The sequence below is a fragment of the Rosa rugosa genome, chromosome 5 (assembly GCF_958449725.1).
Source record: "Rosa rugosa chromosome 5, drRosRugo1.1, whole genome shotgun sequence".
Lineage (NCBI taxonomy): Eukaryota > Viridiplantae > Streptophyta > Magnoliopsida > Rosales > Rosaceae > Rosa > Rosa rugosa.
Genome location: NC_084824.1, coordinates 22,991,501 through 23,014,945, shown reverse-complemented (window position 1 = coordinate 23,014,945; position 23,445 = coordinate 22,991,501). Strand labels below are relative to the sequence as shown.

The 23,445-nt window shown below is 37.6% G+C and overlaps 2 protein-coding genes and 1 long non-coding RNA gene across 6 annotated transcripts; 1 reads left to right on the top strand and 2 right to left on the bottom strand.

Annotated features, from left to right (window-relative positions):
• The first annotated feature begins 8,517 nt into the window (after positions 1 to 8,517).
• On the top strand, positions 8,518 to 9,167 carry LOC133711377 (probable proteasome inhibitor). Its single transcript, XM_062137507.1, has 3 exons — positions 8,518 to 8,635; positions 8,739 to 8,898; positions 8,996 to 9,167. Exons 1-3 carry the CDS (start codon positions 8,518 to 8,520, stop codon positions 9,165 to 9,167), a joined length of 450 nt encoding a protein of 149 aa, XP_061993491.1.
• Positions 9,168 to 11,623: 2,456 nt separating this feature from the next.
• LOC133710962 (uncharacterized) lies at positions 11,624 to 15,760 on the bottom strand. 2 transcript variants are annotated; one of them, XM_062137114.1, is made up of 4 exons: positions 15,387 to 15,760; positions 15,082 to 15,173; positions 14,829 to 14,931; positions 11,624 to 11,986 (listed from the first exon to the last, which is right to left on the bottom strand). In XM_062137114.1, exons 1-3 carry the CDS (start codon positions 15,631 to 15,633, stop codon positions 14,878 to 14,880), a joined length of 393 nt encoding a protein of 130 aa, XP_061993098.1. In that variant the 5' UTR covers positions 15,634 to 15,760; the 3' UTR covers positions 11,624 to 11,986; positions 14,829 to 14,877. The 2 variants fall into 2 exon arrangements, with proteins under 2 accessions (XP_061993098.1, XP_061993099.1); XM_062137115.1 differs by lacking the exon at positions 11,624 to 11,986 and adding an exon at positions 13,767 to 14,596.
• A 3,415-nt stretch (positions 15,761 to 19,175) lies between these two features.
• LOC133712529 (uncharacterized) lies at positions 19,176 to 22,771 on the bottom strand. 3 transcript variants are annotated; one of them, XR_009847463.1, is made up of 8 exons: positions 22,446 to 22,771; positions 22,309 to 22,333; positions 21,785 to 22,218; positions 20,947 to 21,090; positions 20,111 to 20,191; positions 19,974 to 20,038; positions 19,521 to 19,603; positions 19,176 to 19,371 (listed from the first exon to the last, which is right to left on the bottom strand). It is a non-coding gene; the product is annotated as an uncharacterized LOC133712529 (long non-coding RNA). The 3 variants fall into 3 exon arrangements; XR_009847462.1 differs by having other exon boundaries at positions 21,785 to 22,198; XR_009847464.1 differs by having other exon boundaries at positions 21,791 to 22,198.
• Between the last annotated feature and the right edge of the window lie 674 nt (positions 22,772 to 23,445).

Sequence of the window (23,445 nt, the reverse complement as noted above, 5' to 3'; positions counted from 1 at the left end):
GTTACCACTTCTTTGACATCTATCACAAGTACTAACATAGGCATGTGCATCTTTGAAAAGAGTAGGCCAATAAAAACCACAACTTAGTACCTTGAATGTCGTCTTCTTCCCTCCAAAAGGACCTCCACAAGCAAGTGTATGGCAATGGGAAATGATACTAGGAACCTTCTCTTGAGCTATGCATCTTCTCAACATTTGATCCTTGCCAAACTTGAACAAATATGGGTCATCCCACAAATAATGGCGTGCTTCCTTGAGGAATCGCTTCCTTCCTTGATAATCAAGCTCAATTGGAATGTATTTCCCTTCACTTGCATGGTAGTTCACCAAATTAGCAAACCATGGGAGCTCTTTGACATTGATGTTGAACAATTGCTCATCCGGAAAAGTGTCCTTCAAAGGAATGGAGGAGTCATCACCTCCTTCAACCAATCTTGACAAATGATCCACCACTTTGTTTTCTTTCCCCGGTTTCTCTTTGATCTCAATATCAAACTCTAGCAACAACAAAATCCATCTTATCAATCTTGGCTTAGCCTCTTTCTTTGACAAAAGATACTTCAAGGCACTATGATCCGTGTGCACAACAACTTTGGTACCAAGCAAATAGCTTCTAAACTTCTCAAGAGCAAAGATAATTGCAAGAAGTTCTTTCTCCGTTGTGGTGTAGTTAATTTGTGCAACATTCAAGGTATGACTAGCATAGTAAATAGCATGAAGTACCTTCTCCTTCTTTTGAGCCAAAACCGCTCCCATAGCATAATCCAAAGCATCACACATTAACTCAAAAGGAAGAGACCAATCCGGTGCAATCATGATAGGAGCTTGAGTGAGCATCACCTTGATTGTCTCAAATGCTTTCAAACAATGTTCATCAAACACAAAAGGAGCATCTTTGGCTAGCAAATCATAAAGGGACTTTGAGATCTTGGAGAAATCCTTCATGTACCTTCTATAGAAACCGGCATGTCCAAGAAAGCTTCTAATTGCTTTGACATTGTGTAGAGGTGGTAACTTGGAAATGAGCTCCACCTTGGCCTTGTCAACTTCCATTTCTCTTGCACTCACCACATGCCCAAGAAAAATTCCATCATTCACCATGAAGTGGCACTTCTCCCAATTCAAGACTAGGTTGCAATCTTCACATCTTTGAAGCACAAGTGCCAAATGGTGTAGGCATTGATCAAATGAATCCCCAAAGATACTAAAGTCATCCATGAACACTTCAATGAATCTCTCCACCATATCACTAAAAATGGAAATCATGCACCTTTGGAAAGTTGTCGGTGCATTGCACAAACCGAATGCCATTCTTCTATAGACAAAGGTGCCATATGGACAAGTGAAGGTGGTCTTGTCTTGGTCTTCCAGAGCAATGGGGATTTAATTGTAGCCACTATACCCATCAAGAAAGTAATAATACTCATGGCCGACAAGTTTCTCTAGCATTTGATCAATGAATGGCAATGGAAAGTGATCCTTTCTTGTGGCATTGTTGAGCTTCCGGTAATCTATGCACACTCTCCACCCATTTGCTACTCTTTGAGGGACAAGCTCTCCCTTTTCATTGGCCACAACCGTCATGCCACTCTTCTTAGGAACCACTTGAACCGGTGACACCCACTTTGAATCAGAAATGGGGTAGATGACACCAACATCAAGTAGCTTCATTACTTTCTTCCTTACTACTTCTTGCATTGGAGGATTGAGCCTCCTTTGTGGATCTCTCCTAAGCTTGATATCATCTTCAAGGAGGATCTTATGCATGCACATACATGGACTTATGTCTTTGATATCGACAATAGTCCAACCAATAGCCTCCTTGTGATCATCGAACACCGTAAGTAGCTTTTGTTCTTGCAAATCACTCAAACATGAAGAGATAATTACGGGCAACTTGTGGTTTTCACCAATAAAAGCATACTTTAAATGAGAAGGGAGTGGTTTCATGTCAAGAGTAGGTGGACATTTAATTGATGGAAGTAAAGGAGTAGAGTTAGTAAGAGGTACCTCAACCTTTGATTGCAAATGTGGAGTGCAAGGCCTTAAAGCTTCAGGTGTAAGCTCAGCTTCTTTGGTTGCCTCCTCAATGAACTCTATGCCATTATGATGCAAACATGTCTCCAATGGATCTTGAGATGCATTTTCAATGAAAGTTTTCTCCACCATCTTGTCAATACCATCCAAAACATCAATCCGGAAACAATCATAGGCATTTGATGGCTTACTCATTGCATCAAAGATTCTAAAAAGCAATGGTAGTATCATGAACGGTCATAGTCATCAAGCCCTCCTTGACATCAATTTTAGTACCGGCGGTTGCCATAAATGCTCTCCCAAGGATGATAGACAACTCTTTTTCATAAAGATGAGCCTCTTCCATGTCTAGAATGATGAAATCCGCCGGTAGGATCAAGTCTTCTACCTTCACAAGAACATCTTCCACAACCCCTCTTGGGTAAACAACACTCCTATCCACCATTTGCAAAGAGATAGCAATGGGCCGGATTTCACCAATTTCAAGAGACTCATAGATGCTATAAGGCATTAAGTTGATACTAGCACCCAAATCCATCAAAGCTTTATCAAAGAAAGTTTTACCTATTCTGCATGGAACGGTGAATGAACCCGAATCTAGCTTTCAACTTTGGTGGAAGTTTCCTTTGCAAAACCGCAACTTCTTCACTTAGACACACTTTCTCATCCTTCTCAAACTTCCTCTTCTGGGTACATAGCTCCTTGAAAAACTTGGCATATGTAGGAATGGTTTTAATTGCATCCAAAAGAGGGATATTAATCTCCACCTTCCTAAATAAGTCAAGAAACTCCTTCTTCACCTTCTCATTCTTTTGCTTCAATGACTCTTTCCTTTGAAATTGAGGATAAGGAAGGGAAACTTCTTTCTCTTGAACTATCTTCATAGGAGGATTGAAAGTGATACCTCTCTTGAATGGTCTTTCGGTTGAAGTAGAACATTCTTTGTCATGAGTTCCGGCCTTGGTATTAAGTTTATTCTTCAAGGCTTCCTCTTGCCCTTCTTCTTCTTCCTCCAAAGCTACTCTCAAACCCAAAGGTTTGTCAAAGGCATTCGTCTTCTCATTCAAATCTTCTTCTTCATCATCATTAAACCCCAAGATGACTTCTCCATGTGACAACTCTCTTGCCTTGCCCTTTTCTCTCTTTTCAAAACCGGGTGGCTCCCTTGGGGTCACAACTTCCTCATTTGTAGGCATGTACACATTATTCTCAACTTGCCTCCCACTTCTCAAAGTAGTAATGGACTTGGCTTCATGCCTTGGGTTGTTCTCCACTTGGCTTGGAAACACACCTTGCTTCATTTGGCTTAACTCTTGGGCTAGTTGCCCCATTTGTATCTCAAGCTTGCTTATGCTTTGGTGAAGGACATTGATCTTCTCATCTTTCTTTGCTTGAGTACTCTTGTCCTCCACAAAGAAATTCATCAACATGTCTTCAACACTAGGCTTGTTCAATGACTCTTGAGGTGGCACTATAGGTTGTGGTTGAGGTAGAGGTTGATAAGGTGCCCTTTGGAATTGATTGTTGGCTCCTTGATTGTTGTAGTTGGAGGAGCTTGCACCTTGATAACCACCACTAGGCCTTTGAAAACCTTGGCCTTGATCACGATTGCCCAATCCTTGTTCTCGGATTTGATTGCCTCCCCACCTAAAGTTAGGGTGGTTTCTCCATCCGGGATTGTAGGAGTTACTATATGGATCATTTCTTCGCCTTGGTTGGAAACCAACTTGGTTTCATTGCTCCATATCAACTTGAAGTGCACCTCCTCTTGGACAAAGCATTGTCTCATGTTGATCACTCTCACAAATTAAGCAAGCTTGCTCAACCATCTTGCTTGACATAGGTTGGAGTTGCTCTCAGTTTCCTTGAGCATTAAGAATCAATTCTAGTTTCTTTTTCATGTTGGTCTCAATCTTCTTCAACTAAATTTGCATTTGAGTGTTTGGTGGATCCATCTCATACATACCTCCTCTTATTTGTTGATCTTTCAAAATCACATTGGCTTCCTTCACCGGCCTCCTATCACTTTGATTATCATAGAGTTGGGATGACTCGGCTAGTGAGTCAAGAACGCTTTCCGCTTCAGTCTCATTCTTCCCCATGAAGCTCCCTTGACAAGTATTGTCAATTCTTCTCTTGGTATCTTGGCAAGACCCATTGTAGAATGTGCTCAATAGCAACCATTTCTTGACACCATGATTAGGGAAATTTTGTTCCATATCTTTGAATCTCTCCCAAGACTCATGGAACAACTCCGATGGGAGCTCTTGAAAAGTCATGAGTGAGTTCCTTAATGCATTGCTCTTTGATGGTGGAAAGTACTTCTTGAGGAATGCGGCTTTCAAGTCATCCCATGAGTTGATACTTGCCGCTGGAATCTTGTACAACCAATCCTTGGCCTTATCCTTCAATGAGAAGGGGAAAAGCCTTAGCCTAAGGTTGTCTTCATCAATACCATTGAGTTAGACCGTTGAGCAAACTTCATTGAATATATAGCTTGATGTGCCTAAATGGATCGCCGGAGAAGCCACCATAAAAAGCCGGTAGAAGTTGCAAGGTACTTGGCATAATGGAAAAGGCATGAGCACATGGTGGCAAGACAATGCAACTTGGATGATATGTGAAAGTAGGAACGGTGTAGTCCTTCAATGGCCTTGGTTCATCACCCATCTTTAGTTTAAGACGCTCCTCTCTTAGTTGCCTTATCAACTCATTTGCTTTTTGATCAACGTATTGAAGTAGAGTGAGTGAACCGATGGGACGAGGTTCTTCTTCACCACTATCCTCTTGAATGAAATGGTCTTGATCATCGTCACTTGGTGTGCTTGGAGGAGATGGATGCTCTTGACTTGATTGAGCAATAAGATTCATACACGTACACCTAAAGAATACACAAAGTGAAGGATATAAGTAACTAGAAATAAAATAAAATGCAAGGTATATACAAAAATTAAAAATTGCGACTATATTTTTTTTAAAATTTAATTATTTCTTTCACTAAGTAAAGAGAAGAGGAATCCGATCATTGGGTGTTGCCTATCGCGCAACCTTTCGGTAACTCCTTTCAATGCGACCAGGTAAGGAGGGAAAAGATTTTGGTGGAGGAATGCTAGCTTGTCAACTTTTCGGTTACCTTTCTCATATTCAATCTTTGGCCTAGACATCGCATTAATTAGATGGACCTAGTGGTGTTGGGCAAGTAAGCTCGACGTTACAAGAATAAAATTCCTTATCTAATTTACTTTAAATTTTTACAAATTTCAACCAACTTCTAATCTAGAAGACATAAATCTAAGTACCAAATATTTAATTTTGCAACTAAAAGGTGAAATTGCAATAAGTAATAAGCAAATAGCAACTAGCAAATAGACAAGATTAATTTTTTTATAGATATTTTCAACATGCTCCCACTTTATCTTTTTCTTACCACAATTTACTAATTTACTTATCAAAGTATACTTACTACAATTTCAAAAATAAGGTGACTACCACAAAAACTAACAAAAAAAAGAAAATGTAAGAACACAAGTTGAAACACAAAAAAGGTAAAATTTCTAGCTACCCAAAGGCAAACCGAGCTAGGAATCGGATTTTACACCAATCCCCGGCAACGGCGCAAAAAACTTGTTAGTCAAATAGGCACCCTCAAGTATAAGGGCCAAGTTATAGTATAGGGATTATGAGTAGGGGATATCGTACCCAAGGGATTGGAAAATCCCACTCTTGCTAAGAAAAACCTAGAGGATGCTAGATGAATATGCAAATGTACAAGTCATAAAAAAGACCTCACAAGTGAACCAAAGTTCATGGTGAATATATGCAAGATGGTGTAGTGGTTTGATTTTTGGCTTTGAAAATGGTTTCGAATCAAATTAAAACAAATGAAACTTGAAATGTAAACTAGGCTATTTTAAACTAGATGTGATAATAATGGATGGAAGTTGGAGCTTTAGGTTGTTCACCAAAGCCTCCCTTGCATGCATAGATGTTCAAACTAAAAGTAATGACATCCCAAATATCCAATTACCCTCTTAGCATCCGGATAAGACTACTAAGGCCTAAACTCCTTTTATTTTATCAATTTCCACCGGATAAGTGCGAAACTAACTACCCAAGAACAAGTTATATTACCGGATAAGTATCAATTCTTTGTTCCTAGATGCATAAAGATTTGAGTTTAGATAATCAAGCATGCAAACCAATCCTATGTCTAGGTGATTTTAACTCACTAGCCTCACATACACACCTAGTGTGCTATCATGCTTTCAATGTCCAAAGCTAGCTATTCTCTAAACATTGTTCATGTAATGACAAATGCAAAATATTCAAATTAGCTAGATTCAAATACAAGCATTCACTTCTTGAATTAGCATGTGAAGATAATCATGGAAAATGCATCAAATTAGACTCAAACATCAATTCATTACAAATTTGGCTAGGGCTTTCAACCCTAGTCCCAACAAACTAACTACTCACTCATAATCAAATACATAAGCTTCAACAAGTTTATAAACATCAAACTAAAAAATAGGGATAGAGAAGGGACTAGTGATAATCAAGTTGAGGATGGTGTAGATGAACTCATGAAGGCATTGACATGGTGAAAATGGTGATGATGATTCCTTAAGTGATGCTAGACTCCTCTCCTTCTTCTTCAAAGGTTGATGATGGAATATGAGACGTAGAGATGATCAAGTGGTGAAATGGTGGAGTGGTGAAGCTTTTTGTCTATGAAATGGAATGGGTAGATGGAAAAGATGATGAAGGTTTTGGTGGTGGTAATGGAGGTTATGAATTGATGGTAGTGGTGATGGAGGTTTTGTGGAGGAGATGATAGTGGATTGTGTAAAGAATATAGAGAGAAAAAGATGTTATGGAGTGGTATGGGTGGTTTTGGGTCACCAAAGTCAATTTGGCAACCAAAGGAGAGAAGGTGCATAGGGATGCCTATTATCCAAAGGGTAATATGATAGACTAATCTTGCCATAATCTTGTAGGATTCTTCTAAGGCTCTCCTTGATAATTTCAGCATCATAGACTGTAGGTACAAGTTTTGATCAACTTGGTGTGTTGGCATTCCATACAAAACGGGAAAGTATCTTTGGGGTTTAATGAGTTTAATATCTTTTATTCATTTAAAGATATTTTTCTGTGTGCCAAATTGTATTATTGATTTCCTAAGTATTTTAGGATTTGGTGTCCTTAATTGTTTATATTTTGTTAACACAAAGAGATTTGTTTTTCCTTGTAGAAGGGGATTAGGGTAAAAAGGCTGTTTTGATTGTTTGGTGGGTGCGGCAGCTATTCTTAGAGCTTGGAAAAACAGACGGCATATAAAGGGGACCTGGAACGCAAGAATGTTTGGTGATTCTTGCTTGCTTGCTTAAGATTGAGTCTTCACAAGAGTCAAAACACTTGGTCCATGTTTAAGTGTTCTTGATCATTGTTTTATATGCATAAATTCTCTTGAGATCAATAGAGGAGCTGTGAAGAAAGGAGAGCGATATTTGGTGATCGTTCAAATGAAGAAGGAGTTCAAGACGAAGACAAACTTGGTATTAGTTTTCATCTAATCATTGTAGCCGAGCTAGTGCTATTCAAGTTTGTAAAGAACATATCCTTCATCATAAGTTAATTCTTATTTTGGGTTCTCAAGAGTAAGAGCCCCGCAGTGTTTTTAATCTCAAAAGTTGAGATTTTCACTGCGTAACCAAAAATCTGGTGTTCTGTTGGTTATTTGTGGTTTCTGCCCAGTAGGGATTGATACGTGCCTTGCAATCCCCATTTTCCAAAAAAACACATTCTGTCCTTGTATTTTCATAGACCTTCCAAAAATGCACAAGAAATCCGTCCAAAGAAGGTTCTAGGCCAAACTGCCATGTTTTCTGCTCCTGAAGATTCCTTCAATTGAATCTCCATCGAGACTTCGGAATTGGCCTTCGACTTCTTCATACCAAATGTTCATTGATAAGTGTAGATCATCCTGGTAAAATTTCAGAGCTTAGTTCACCGTGGTTTGGCCAAAAATGCTGCCGGAATCCATACAGGTCCAGTTTTGCCGGTTTTTCGTCTTTTAGTTAGAAACTTGGACCAATCTTTTAAAGGCCTTACACTCTAAAATAGCTCTTGAAATCTTCATAAGAAATGATCCTTAGGATGTCTAAAATGGTTCTGAAAAGTTTCAACTCATTTGGAGTTCGTTTGATTATGCTGCCGCCCCTCCTTTCTTGTCTAGCTCGCTTTCTCCTAGCCGGAGTAGAAAAATATGCTAAGGTTGACTTTTTAGTGTATTTCCATGCTTCTCCATCATTTTCTAGCATGATAAGGAAAATAAATACATATAAATAAACACAAAGGTTAAGTAAAAGTACAAGATTAGGGGAATAATGGAATTGGATTTGTCAACATTAAATTGGACTTTAGAACAAGTAATTTCTATGTTTTAGGGCACAAATATGTATATGAATTATGATCCAAAACATGGTGGTCATCAGAGCCGCTCGCCCAACTTTCCGCAATGAAAACAACAAGGTCGCCTTTGCAGTTTACGCTTCCTTCACCGTCTCTGACTACAAGTTACTCACCTCTTCCTCAACTGGTACGTTACTCACCGTTTTGAATTCTACTAAACCCTGCTCTGTCCTTAAAAACTATAAACTCTGATTTCAATTTTTGGTTTTGATTATTTGGGGGTTTTGTAGAGGAAGTGGGCATTGAGAAATGGAACGAGCTGGAGAACGAGTACGCGTTCGTGCATTTGAACTCGAAGAAGGTTCTGGTGAAGTGTCTTGTGATTGATGGAACATTAAGCGTAGATACTCTGGCTGAGGGGGCTTCTCAGAACGTTCACTATGAATTCAAGTAGGTTTTTGCATGCTCTGATTCTGTGTTTGTTTTGGAATTGGATAGTCTTTGAGGTTCTTAATTGGTCGGGTTTTTGCTTTTAACAATTTTGTAGGGTTAGTGATTATGTGCAAGAAAATGAGGGCAGTAATTACTCATCACAATTTAAGAACTTGGATATATATCAATCTCTGTTAGTGAGAGTAATATGGAAGTTGGTGGCTTGGGTGAAGACCCTGATCATGATGAACCCTCGTTTTCACTCTCATAGTCTATGGGTATTTTGAGAATTTTCCTGTGAGAAGGGTCCCACAAAACTGCTCAACTGGCCACGTCAGCACCTTAACAGAGAAAATTGACGGAATAGTGACGGAATTGATCGATTTGATGAAATTGGAGAGTGCGAGGACTTTTTTGATTAAATTAGAAGTGCAGGAACTGAACTGATGAACCCTTGAAAGTACAAGGTAGTAAACAGAATTTAATCATTTATTTTAAAATCAAATGTCCACTCACCGATTGTGGCTACGACGGCCGTCCAACTATTTCCTCCTCGAACTCGGTCTACATGTCGTCTCGATAAAATGATATTATAAATAACTGTTTCTCGATAATTGAAAATAAATTGACGATAATAAAATTGAAACCCTAAAACCGATAATTCGTCGGAAGCTCAAAATCATGTCAGAACGAGCTTAAACTTCATATGTTACGTTGACTCAATAGTTATAACAACCTATCGAAAGCTAGGGCCAATCCAATGGTCGGATGTTCCCAAATCAAAACCCGAACTTCCCAAAACTTTGGAAATTCCTATCATTTTCAAAACGTGCACTGATTGATACAAAATTCCATATCTACACACTCGTAACGATATGCTCGACCCAACAAACAAAAATAGGACGCCAGGAATGGCTGGACGCACCGCCACAGGACGCTGCACGTGGGCCCCACGCGCCGCCGGTTCCAACCCCGAATTGGGTCACCAAAATTCATCAATATGATCTTCTCAACAATCCCAACAACTTTTATCAATTTCAAGTCTATAGCTCGGAAATTACCTTGAAGTCCTAGATTTCTTCTCGCTGTCCTGCAACTAAAGTTGTAATGTTGGAATTGGATTGGATTTACAAATGTCCTTTTTACTGTTGTTGATGGAGTGGGGCGTCACATAAAATGCTAGACTCTATATATTCTTTGCATCTCTATAGAGTTGTCAATTCCGACACGACTCAAAATTCAAACGAAATAAAGCGGGTTGAACCCGGAGAATTAAAAAGCAGGTCATTTGCATGTCAACTACCAATGCCCATTTATTAAACGGATCATTTGTATGTTAACCCGCTAACACGACATCAACCCGTATAACCCATTTATTAAAAGGATCGAGTCCGGTTGTATGAAATTCATATGCAAGATCCATTAAGAATTAATATTATTTTAAATATTTAGGGGTTTAAAACTGTATATATAATAGCACTTTCTGACGATTCTTTTGATCGAGTTAGTCATTACCGTACTACTTTCACTATAATAATATTTTCAACCTCTTAATTATCTCTTTTTAGTCAATACGAAAAAATTTACTTACTTTTTTGGTAATCTATTGGCTTTCAACCTAGTATGGGAGGTAGTCTATTTGGTAATATTTTTGATTAAGTTCTTTTTTCAATCTCTCGTTTTCTTTTATTCAATAAAAAAGGATTTCAAATTTTTTTTTTGGTAATAGATTTTTTTTTTTTATCAGGTGAAATATCATTCATTAAACTGCAATTACAGCACCCAAAAACGGGCTTACAATTGAGTAAAGCAGCAACTAGTACTGCACAAACTTACTCTGAAGACACTAAATTGAACTGTCAATGAATTCAATGACGAAGACTGAAAAGGATGGCTAATCGGAGTAACAAGGCCAAAATAAGTAGCATTGTCGGGGATGGGGTCAAGCCACAATAGATAACTATAGGGCGGGCCATCCCAGGATCTCCCGGAAACGTCAGCACAGCTGATAATAAGATGCGCGGCCAAAAGCCGGCAAAAGACTGGATCCTAGTAACCCAAAACCAACCATCCAACTCAAACCATTCGTCTTTTGGTAATAGATTTGATAGTAGTTTTTATTTTTTTTTATCTCAATAAAATATATATCTAATATAATTTAGTTAAATATTGACACTATGCTAAATTTTCCTTTCACTTCAGTAAAAAAAATAAAACCCAACTCCGTTTTGAATCATGAATCCGCCCGTCCCCTCTGATAAAGTAATTTGGGGTTCACATCCAAAACCAATTGGCAATGGATGGAGTGGCTCAAACCCTTATAAACCCATAAGCAAAGTCCCAATTTTCCCATGTGGGATCTATAATCTCAACACGTCCCCGCAAGTGTGGCGAATTTTCAAGCCATACACGTGGACAACTTATATATATTGGGTGACGTGGAGCCCGTGTGACCGTAAGGCATGCACACGTGGGATAACCTGACTCTGATACAATGATAAAGTAATCTGGGGTTCACATCCAAAACTAATTGGCAATGGATGGAGTGACCCAAACCCTTATAAACCCATAAGCAAATTAAGTCTCCATTTTCCCATGTGGGATCTATAATCTCAACACCCTCAACCTCGAACAATTGATCACGCTTGAAGTGCTAAACACTCAGACGATAGGCCGCAACCCAAGGCTGAAAATCCTTTGAATTTTTTTACATTATAATAATAAAATTTGACTAGTAATAAAAAATTCATAATCTAATTAATATTTAGAGAGTCTGAAAACTCATGACCATGTCTTCCAATGGTTTCTTAAGTTTATAATTGTCTTGCACAAACATTTACACAGGTAGGTGTAGACTTAATGGGAGAACTTGCAACAGAAAACACCTAAAAACAAAAATGAACTGGGATAAGACTGCAAACATTCACTAGAGGCTTCAAGGCTGTTCCTAGGCAATGTGATACCTAGCTACTAGCTAACAATGTTGAATTCTTGTTGTCGAATGTTCCAAGATTTCCGAACTCTGTCAGACTGAGAAATCTTGATGTCAGCTTCGATCAAATCCCGTATGTTTTTTCACGTACCCTGTGTAATGCTTTGTAATTGTCTGCATTCAGAGGAGAAAGGGGGAGATCGATCTTAATTAAATATTACCTTCATAAATTCATTTTTGAACTTTGAATTTGCAGCATAATTTAACTAGAGTTATACATTGAAATTTATATATACGTTAGTATAGACTTCCCCAAGTTCTATCTGCATGATTTAACAACAATTCAACTACGTACTGTCTACACCTAAGATATTGACATCAAGAATTGATAGTATATGAAATCGAAGTCAAGTCATGGAGGTTACTTATTTATTCTAATGCAGGAAAAAGAATATCGATCCATCCCTAAATCATTGAAGAGATCGAAGGAATACATCGAAGGGCTCTTTGATCTCTCACATTCTTGTTTGGAATTTTCCTTTTTTAACACAAGTATTTAGTCTGGGAGGAGGCAGGCCACTAGCCTAGGAATATTATGAATCACTCATGGTTTGTAGGAAGTAGGAACTCAACTAACATCTAGATCCAGCTAGCAACTAACACCTAGATCCATCTAGAGCTAATTACCATGTGAGAGCAGTCAGACCCCAATAGCCCAATGATTTTTACCTTAAAAACCCACAGACATCCAGCAATTGGGTCTTGTGATGACCTAAACTCTCTGGAAAATTACACATTCACCAGCGTCACATAGGTCCCACAAGACCCCAGTACTTAGCAAAAGCTACCAATAAGGGACATGTGAATGTTGATGCTCGAACTTGAGTGGGGTTTTCACTCAAACAAGGGTCTTGTCATTCTTGCCAACCCTCATTAGCTCTTGTTTGGAATTAATATATATACTCCCTAATCAGTTGTGCTATGTTGTACATTGAACTGCATGTCTTGTATCGATTAATTCGCTATATATATAGTGATACGCTAAAAGCAAGCGCGCAATTTAACCCTGCAAAATGTAGTTGTTAGTATAGAATAAGTAGGGATCGTTCTATTCCGGGGATTGAGGGTACACCTGTCATTGTCAAACAATTAAACAATTAAAATTAAAACAAAGTATAATATTCACAAATGTATTCACAAAATATAAACATTTTACACGAAAAGGGGGGATTTTGTTTTTGGTTTTTTTGAAAATGAAACTAAGTTAACAAAAACAATTAAAATGCAAAAACATAAAAATACGAATGGAATGAAGGAACAAAGATCAAAACCGAAACTTATGATTAAAATTGATTCAAACCCTAATATTGTTCATCTAAGTCATGAGAAAGGAGTTGATCATGTGAAACATTCGAAAGCAAATGAATTCCCATTTTTTACTTTTCAATGCTAATTAACCTAAGCGAAAGCACCTAGATTAATCCTATCAAACATGCAATCAAACCCTAGAAAGCTAGTCAATCATGTCATGTTTAACGCATTACACATAGAGAAAGGCTATCAACTCAAGTGTACAACTTAGTATGGAAAAGTCCACCTAATTGCAATTCTCTTTAATTAAATTCGATCTTTGTACAAAACCTTTACTACTTTGATTCAAGTTTACACAAAACGAAAAGTCGATTTCATGTTCTTAAACCTAGCACCATTCATATCGAAACCCTAAGTGTTTGCAACCACATAAGATTAAAATACAAAAGTTATCTATAACGCAAATTTAATTAAACAAACCCACATAAGCAACTCTCGAATCACAATATATGAATCTGAAAATTCTCAATTAATCATAAAAATTCCAGAAATAATACTTTGTTCAAACATATATGTCAACTAGTTCATAACCAACGAAATTCAAAGCAAAGGTTACAAAGGAGAATAGGATTACACCGTGGATGAAGATGAGATGGATGATTCACGTTGTGGATTCTTGAAACTCGAAAGCAAGCTTCAAGGATGGCTATGGATGGAAGTGCTCACGGCTTCTCTTCTTCTTCTTTGGCCTTGCTTGAACTCGTGGAGATGACTAAACTTGAAACTAGAGGATGGAAAGGAAAATGGAAAGGAAATGGAGAGACAAAGAAAATGGAATGGATGAAGGAATGTCTTTCTTCTTTGTTGTAGCCTCTATTTATAGGCTACCAAGCAAAACTATTTGGATTTAAACAAATGATGATATGTTAGGTTTGAGCATTTAAACATTAATGGAATTTATTAGGTTTGAATATTTAAACACTAATGGAATTTGTTAGGTTTGAGTCACTTTCTACTCATTTTTCCTTCAATTAATTCTCCACCAAGACTTCAGATTTTGGCCGTGACTTCTTCATATGAAATGATCCATCATGAGTGTAGATCATTCTGTAAAATTTTCAGAATTTATCTCCATGTGTTTGGGCCGGAATTTCTGCTGGACTCCTTACAGGTCCAGTTTTCCAGTTTTGCTTCTGCAGAACATTGGGCTGACTGTTTGAAGGCCTTCCACTTCTTTTTGGCTCTTGCACTCTTCATAAGAAATGTTTCTTAGGATGTCTAGAATGGATCTGGAAGGTTTCAGCTCATTTGAAGTTCATTTGGTCAGGTGGTCGCTCCTTCTTCCTTGCTTGGCTTGGTTTCTCCTAGCCGGAGTAGGAAAATGTGTAAAGTTGACCTTTTTAGTGCATTTCCATTTTTCTCCATCATTTTATGGACCTAACACTTATTTCATCATCATCTACTCCAATGTACCTAAAAATAAAAATTGAATTAAAAATCGATTCGTTAAGGAATTAACTAAGCAAAATGTGAGGAATTAACTATTAAAATATCACATTAAAATGCTTCTATCATATAGACAGTAAACAAATAGAATAAACATATGAAACTTCTGAAAACTGTAGCTTAGTGATACTAGCACATGGTTAATTACATTGCATGTATACACATATTTCAACATTTGAGATGAGGCAATTAATTTTACCTGTGTGGTCCTAAGAAAATCGCTGGAGTAGGTGATGATATCGATCTAATTAATGGTTTCCATGCAAGTATTCCTCATGTACAATCATCAATTGCTCAGCCACCTGATTCAGAGAATTGCAAAACTTCATATGCGTACTAACCAGCAGCAATATATCGATCATTAAGTCCATGTTCATAATACTATTTAGCTTATAGATATTCAAAAAAATGAGCAGTAAATTAATCATCCATCAAGAAAAATTAAAAATCACCTCCTCAATGCTCCCATCTTCAATGTCTGTGTTGAAGGAGAGAATCATACGTTCATGGAGCAAATTTTCGAGATCTTCCACGTAACGTGGTGCTGCCGATTGAGTTGCATATATAGTTAGTTAGCAAACTTACGTGAAACAATTCGATAAAATCTGAAAACTTGAGGGAACGAACTACAAATCCTCTAAACTACCAGAACTACAAGTCCTGACGTCATTGTTATCACCTTGTACAAATCAAAGATCGCTAAAATATGTAGATACAACTTAATGAATGAATGATTGAAAAAACAAATCATGATCACCTGCTTTGGATTGAGAGAACCAAGAGAGAATATCGGCAGAGAGCTGCTGAGCTTTGTGGGTGGAGTCTCGGCCACCCCACTGGTTCTGGACAGCCATTTCGAGGCCATTCCACCGCGAAAGAACCGACGAGATGGCTTTTCGGAAATCAGGAGATATGGGGTCAACAACAGCCACCTTTTGATCTGCGGTGGAAGGTGTATTGTTGATAGTGCTACTACTCACACGTCCTCCGCTGATGGATTCCATGGAAGTAGCTAGAGACCCCTCGATTGATCGAGCTCTAAGTACACCCAACGCAACTCTCCTCTCTTTCTCACTCGACTTTGTCTCTCTGTTTGGATCGGTCGATTTGGTGGCTTTTTGGAAATGGAGCACAGATATCTGTGGCTTTCGAGTCTTTAATTGATTGACTGCGTCAGCATGAGAAAGCGCGGAATATTTGGAATGGACAGAGAGAGACACGGAGTTCAGTTTTTTTTTCTTTTTTTGGAACCAATCATTTTATTACCGGAGATTAACCCTTGAAAGAAGTATACAAGAGATTTAAGTACTACAGAGGGGTGGGTCATCTACACCACAAACATGAAGTCAAGAATCAAAAGCGCAATCCTATAAAATGTTGAGGTTGCTACCCAATCATTCATGCAACAAAATACCTATCAATACTATTATTAAGAAAACCCACTTTGTTAGCTAAAGTGGGTGTGAATTTACGTAAATATCCTTAAAGTATAGGTTAATTTAAAAGACTTCTTAATATATGAGAGGTGTTATGGTAAATAGTAAAATATAAATATAAATAAAAATTCAGAAAATAAAGGAAATTCATCACACTTTCTACATATATAACTTCCCACATTTTACAGTTGTAACTTCCTATTTTTTTTTCCTCCAAAAAATAAAAATAAGAATAAAACTGTTTAGCACATGCATCGCATGTGTCAATAAAGACTAATCTATACTATTATTAAGAGAAGAGGCTTTGTTAACCAAAACTGAAAATTTTGACAGATTTAACATTGAAATATTAAAAAACTTTAAGAATAAATTAAATCACAAGGGTAAATTAGAGAATTATAAAATAAATTTTTATTAGAAAATTAAAAAGAAATGATCCCACATCCCCTACTTTTTCTCCCACTATTTTCTCTCTGCAATAAGCATGTATGAAGAAGGCTAGTATCCATTAATTGAAGAAATAGACAAATGTCCTCACTTGTCCTTAAAAAACTAAAAGATGAAATCATTCGTCATCAATAACTAACACGCTATCAACCATCAAACATCCTTATCCGTAGCAATGAGATAGATAACCGCCGCTGGTAAGTGCCTAAAACTAAGGGCGCAACGAGGACTTTGTGTCTACTAGGGTCTAGAAAATAAGGTTTGGTTTTCTTTTCAAACAATCTTTTCGCAAGTACTGTTGAAAAAAATCTATAATTAACTAATAAATTCCATAGAATTTCATTCGCATGGAATCTAGATGACTGACTATGATGAAAAGAAAAAAAAAAGATAAAAAAGAAGAAAAGGTTTTGACCATTTACCCTAATTCTAGAGACTTTTTCCCCCCTTACGTACATCACTCACTTATATATTTTTTTCCCACTTACCCATAATAACTCTAATAAGTTGTTCCCTAATACCCAATTAATTTTTTTTCTGTTTTTTTTAGACTATTTTGCCCTCACCCTTTTGTCACACACAGAGAGAGAGAGAGAGAGAAGCCATAGGAGACTTTGCCGAAGTCCGGTCACCGATCGCTGGCTGCCGGACTTTTCTGAAAACCTCACCCCGATGTCCCCAAAGAGGTCGTCGGATATCTCATAGGTCACCGGAGAGGTTTATTGCCCCCCATTAAACATTTATTGGGGGATGATAAAAGTTTACTAAACCTAGCCGGAGGTCCCCAAAGAGGTCGTCGGAGAACTCATAGGTCACTAGAGACTCAAAGAGGTTTATTGCCCACCTCCCCAATAAATATTTATTGCCCCCCCCCCCCTCTCTTAAAAACAAAAATAAAGGTTTATTGGGGGAGGGGGCAATAAAAAATTTATTTCTCCCAACAAAATAAAAAAACTAATAAAAGTAATAGCCAAATTAACATATTTGTATAGCATCACGGAAAAAACAACATGTTTTAAGTCAACAACTTTACACTAGTGAAAATAGAGAGGTAAATAAATTTTAGAAAAAGTTATACAGTTGGAGCAATAAACCACACAATTCCAAAACTTTGTAAATGCCAGTATGAAACCAGCAAATTGAACAACCCCAATCTACCAAAAGCCCTCAAATTTGCCCTAAACAATTCAAATCAAACAGTGCCACCACAATCCCACATGTTCAAATGGTACAAAAATAAAAAATTTCCCATCTTTTGAGACATATTGAACCAAACCCAAATCAAATTTGAGCTCATTCCCAAATTTTATTGTAGTAGGAACAACAAACGGAGCTCTAGACCCAAATTTTCCCAATATCTGCATTCAAACAGTAACCACAACTCAACCAAGAAAAGTCCACTCTGTTTTTCAGCCCAAACACACCCCCTGACTTGATCAACCAACTTAGCAACATCTTGGGCATGAGACTGGTTGCAAATCCCAAAAAAAATTTGGGTCTCCCCACAGTTTGGGGTCGATCCAAACGCTCTGCTTTAGCCTACATCAAGGATTCCATTTCAAAGAAACTTCAGGGTTGGAAGCCTTACTCAGGCAGGCAAAGAAATTGTCATCAAATCGGTAGCCTCGGCATTCCCGGCCTATCCGATGGCATGTTTCCTCTTTCCGAAATCTTTATGCAATGATATCAACTCCGCTCTCGCTAAGTTTTGGTGGGGCAAATCTGGTGAAAGGGATATCCATTGGAAGAATTGGCACTGCCTTACTGCCTCTAAAAGTCAAGGGGGAATGGGCTTTAGGAATTTCAATGAGTTCAATCTGGCTCTTTTGGCAAAACTTTCTTGGCGTATAGTCACGAATCCGGAGTTTCTTTGGGTCCGAATCGTCAAGAGCAAGTATTTCCCAACTTCTACCTTCTTCGCAGCTAGAAGAGGAGCTTCCCCATCTTGGATTTGGAATAGTATTCTAGCTGGCAGAGACCTATTCAACAAGGTATGTTCTCTCAAATCGGAAATGGTTTGAAAACTGATGTTTGGACTAAGAATTGGATTCCCAATATTACCCATCTGTCTTCTCCCATCCCACCTCATCAACTCTCTCTAAATGTGGCCTCCCTCATTGACTAGCATCACCATCAGTGGAACCTCTCACCCATCCTCCCATACATCACAGTACAAGAAGCCACATCCATTAAATCAATCCCCGTCATCTCTAATGTGATCTCACTACAAAAAAGAATTCAAATTGCCACGGAGCAACGCCGTCGCGGAAAGTCAAATTGCCGTCGCAAAAGACCAATGGCGACGGCTAGGCGACGGCAATTTTGCCGTTGTCGTTGAGGGCGTCGCCATTGCTATTTGCGACGGCAATTACGCCGTAGCTTCAAGTTTGACGACGGCAACTACGCCATCGCAAAGGTCAGTAGCGACGCCACCTACCGCAACAGAATTTTTGTGACGGAAACAATGCCGTCGCAAAATATGAATTATTAATAAAATTAAAAAAAAAAAAAAAACTTTTCTTTTTTAACAAAACGCATACAATTGACATTCTGTTCAATTACTTAATTATGCAAACAAGATAATCTATAAGTAAAGAGCCAACAAAGTCTCAAATGATAATTAAATTTGAAATACAAAGCTTGGATAGATAATATTTGAGGTATAATTATACAGATACAAAAATGCACTAATATTTAAACCTAAGCTAAAACTAGGCAACTTGCCCATGCGATGCTGCCAGTTTCTGTTTGATTTTCTTAAATTTTATACATAAATCTAAATTTACTAAAATTTCATATCACTCTGGTCTTTATGCCGAAAGAACTTTCGGGATGGTTGATTTCCAGGATATCTTTTCCCTGAGAAAGTTGAAAAATGTAAATCAGATAACAAATTCAAGCATATTAATTGTAAATTAGAACTCAGCTGAGCTACAATAACAACTTTCCAGATAAAGCAAGATCACACATTCACTCACAAACATAAAAAAAAAGTAGAGAGTTCATACCAGAAGTGAAGCAAATGATCACCGCACCATCAGCTGCCCAACAGTAATCAAATGATGTTCCCTAATTGTTTCAGTTGCTAACACTAGCCAAACAAACAATGCAGAGTATTATAGCTTGAAGGCCAAAAGCAATAGCAATGCCTTGCGTAAGACACCTAAAATAATGTGATTTTCTGAACAAAAAGATGGTCAAACTAGAAGGAAATGGAGAGTACTATAGTATATGCTCTACGTACAGAACACAAAAGCAGTATAAGTCCAAGTTACATAATATCAGCTGGCATTATGAACATTAAGCTTCACCTTGTAGGCACCGGTACGGTAAACAAGAATTCATATGATTCTAAAGCCCTTGGGCATACGATTTACTGTTAACTATGGCTCCACCATAGAAAATATATAGTTATCATTAAAAACAGAAGGACACAATTTTTTAAAAGAAAAAACTATTACCTAAAAACTGCACAAGGTATATCTCTGTTATCCGGTTTGCTAGGTTGCCCACCAAAAACTGTTTTCTGTAGGGAACATAAAGTAAACAAATTAATAGCTTGAAATAGAGCATATTGGTAGAGAGACCAGCAACTTACACTGACAAAACAGCAGTTTCAAGAGCATAAGCATCTCTGAATGTCACATATATATGCAGCACAGGTATATTCTCACCAGATCTGTTTCCAATTATTAAAGCATTCTTCAAATCAGATACGCAATCGTTAACAAAATCCAATGCGCTTAAACTAAATTAAACCGATAATGCAGGCTTCAGAACTCCAGATACTTCCAACAACAACAATAAAAGAAGAAAGTAAGACCATGAATTTTCAAAAGGCCAAAGACTATAACTTTAGCTGAAAATCTAATCAAAAAAATCAACTCGATAACAATTAAACTTACTTAAACATCTCAAGGTTAAAATTAATCATTTCATTAATGGCATGCATGAAGATTGATTTAAACTCACAGTGCTCTATATATCACCGTATACAATAAGATGGAAGAGACAATTCGCCTTAAAAAAAATTAAAATTAAAATTAAAAAAAATAAACATTGGTTTCAACATAAAAGGGATCAAAAAAACATTTCATGTTTTTTTTTTTGACTTTGTCAAGGGGAACCCAAAGGCTTCCTAGGCCCAAGATAAACCCCTTCGGCGCATGTGAAATGCTCCAACTGTGCATGTTATTAACCAAGAAAACATTCCAACACTCCATTTCACTCAAGCATCCACACATTAACTTCCGATGCATATGGACCGGTCATTAAGTTAGGACATATGAGCTTTTAAGAGTATGCTGCAAGCCAGACTAAATGATCTGAAATAACAACAATAAACAAACCAAAGAATTTGGAGATGTGCATGACAAAATTTGTTTGATGACATATCAGTAACATGAAGGTGCTAAAAATCTCCATAATGCTTACAATTATATCGGATGGCCAAAGACAATCACAATCAACAAGAGGAATCCATGCTCTTCAAAGACAATTTGAGAGATTTCCAAGTATACTTTTCTTTCATGATTTCCAACTATTTTGTGTCTACCAACTTGATGGAGGATTTGTCCACTACAAAACAAAAACCAGAGGCAGATTAGTTTCAAACAAAAACAGGCGCAAAATTATTTCAAAACTTTGGAGAAGTTCAAAAATGATAGGACTTAGAACTATTTTATACACATTGAATTGAAAAGCATTATAGTAAAAACATTAAACCTCTTCTGAATATATTGAGAATCAAATTATATGATATGCAAGAATGATGACAAGCTACAACAGCAGAAGTTGGTGTGCAAGACTATAAAAGAGAACTATGAACATAACGTTTGACTTTAGTATCAAATAAATTTATGTTTACTCAAACTTTTTATAACTTGTGCTTTTGAACAGATTATAAACATGATTTGATTGCTCTCAAGTTGTGATACATGCAGATGAAAAATACATTGCGTTTAAGAAGAGAAGAAACGTGGATAATTTTATTTTGTGACCAACAAAAACAAAATCTCACTTGAAGAAGAAGAAGAAGAAAAACCAATGTTCTTTCAGAATATATCCCAAATGGTTCACTCAAGCTTTACGATTTACCCGTGTGAATCAACAGCAAAACAATTTTTCCATGTTACAGGGGTGAGAAAATACACATAACAACATCAAGAAAATTAAAAAATTCACCAGCAAGCAAGTGAAGACCTGAACGTTTGTTAATGATAAATACAACTTAGTTCAATGAAAGAAAGTTCAGTACTTAAATGTTTCGTACATATACCAGCTAGCTGACAGTTCCTCCTCCACAACTTAGTTCAATGAATTTAGCAAGCAAATCACCTCAGACGAATCTCATCAACTACTGAAACATCTCGCACTCCAACACAAAAAAAAAAAAAAAAAAAAACAAAACCCCAATTAGTTCAAAACCAACGGAGACAGAAAACAAAATCAAAACCAAACCCATAAAAAGGACAAATTGGATATCGTCGAAGACAAACCCAAACTGATTCATCCTTTTATCACTCAAAATCCAGACTAAAAAAACTCAACCATTACCTTAGACCACCGATTAAGCTTACCTTACCATTGCCAGACAATTTGGTGTTCTAATCTTTTCCTTAATCGTATTATTCGTCTGCCTGAAACCAATCCGATGAGAAAGAGAATGACCTTTCTCTCTTACTCACTTTCAGTCCAAAGTCCAACCTGAGCATCAAAGATAAAACAACAAAACAGATCAGTAATCAATCATTCGAACACCAGATTAAGAAGGAAGAGGAAGTCACCGAAGATTACCTTAGCCCACCCCGGAATCACGCACCTATCAACCATTGGCCAAATTTTCAATTGGAGATGTTAGTAACCCTCACTTCCTAGAATTAATTCAAAAGACCCAAGTAAGAGGAATAAGAAGACTAAGATAGATGAGTTACCTGAGAGGAAGACGGAATGACAATGGAATGAGTTTCTCTGCGTGTTTGCTCTGTGACGAGAGGAGGAGAACGAGAGAGGAAACCAGATCTGGATCTGGCTTTTACTTTTTTTCCCCTCATACTCGAATCTTATTGCCTAAAACAAGCGACGACTTGTTAGCTCTGTCGCAATTGACAAAAGTACATGCGACGGCATGTATATGCAGTCGCAATTGATAAGAACAGAAACGACGGGAATGCAAAGCCGTCGCATTTTATTTATGAGTTCGCGACGGCAGTAATTGCAGTCGTTAAAGGAGGACCATTAGCTACGGCAAATCTGCGCCGTGGCCCTTTGTTGTAGCCAATTGAATTATTTTTTGTAGTGTCTCTGATAGGTTTGTTTGGCCTTTTGAGAAAAATGGGTCCTTTACTGTGTGCTCTGCTTACCATCTTCAGAGATCCTCGCAACCTATTTCCATATCCAACCCCCATTCCTCTCACCATACACCAGCCTTTGTGTGGAAGTGGATTTGGCACCTTCACTCTCTCCCCAAAATAAAATGTTTCCTGTGGAAAGCTTGCTCTAATTCCCTAGCCACAAAAGCCAACCTCTTTCATCGTCTCCTTGCTACTACCCCCATATGTCCTCTTTGTCATTCAGCCTCAGAAACCATCGAACACATCATTTTCACTTGTTGTTGGACTACAATATTTGGTGTGGTTCGGTCACATACTGGGTCTAAGATTTAATCCTTCTTCGTTTACCACTCTAGATAGTTGGATTGTGATGATAATTGGGGCTCAAAGGAATTTGCCTCTCTGACTGAAGACATTTATTCACTTCCATTAGCTTCATTATGTGGGAAATTTGGAAGCATCGTTGCGTGTGTGTTTTCCAGCACCAATCTCCCTCTCCATCGGAAGTCATTGACCAAGCCACTCGCTCTCACCATGAGTTCATTCAATTCACAAATAAGTTTCGGATTAAGCCCCTCATCCTACCTCCCAGACAGACCAG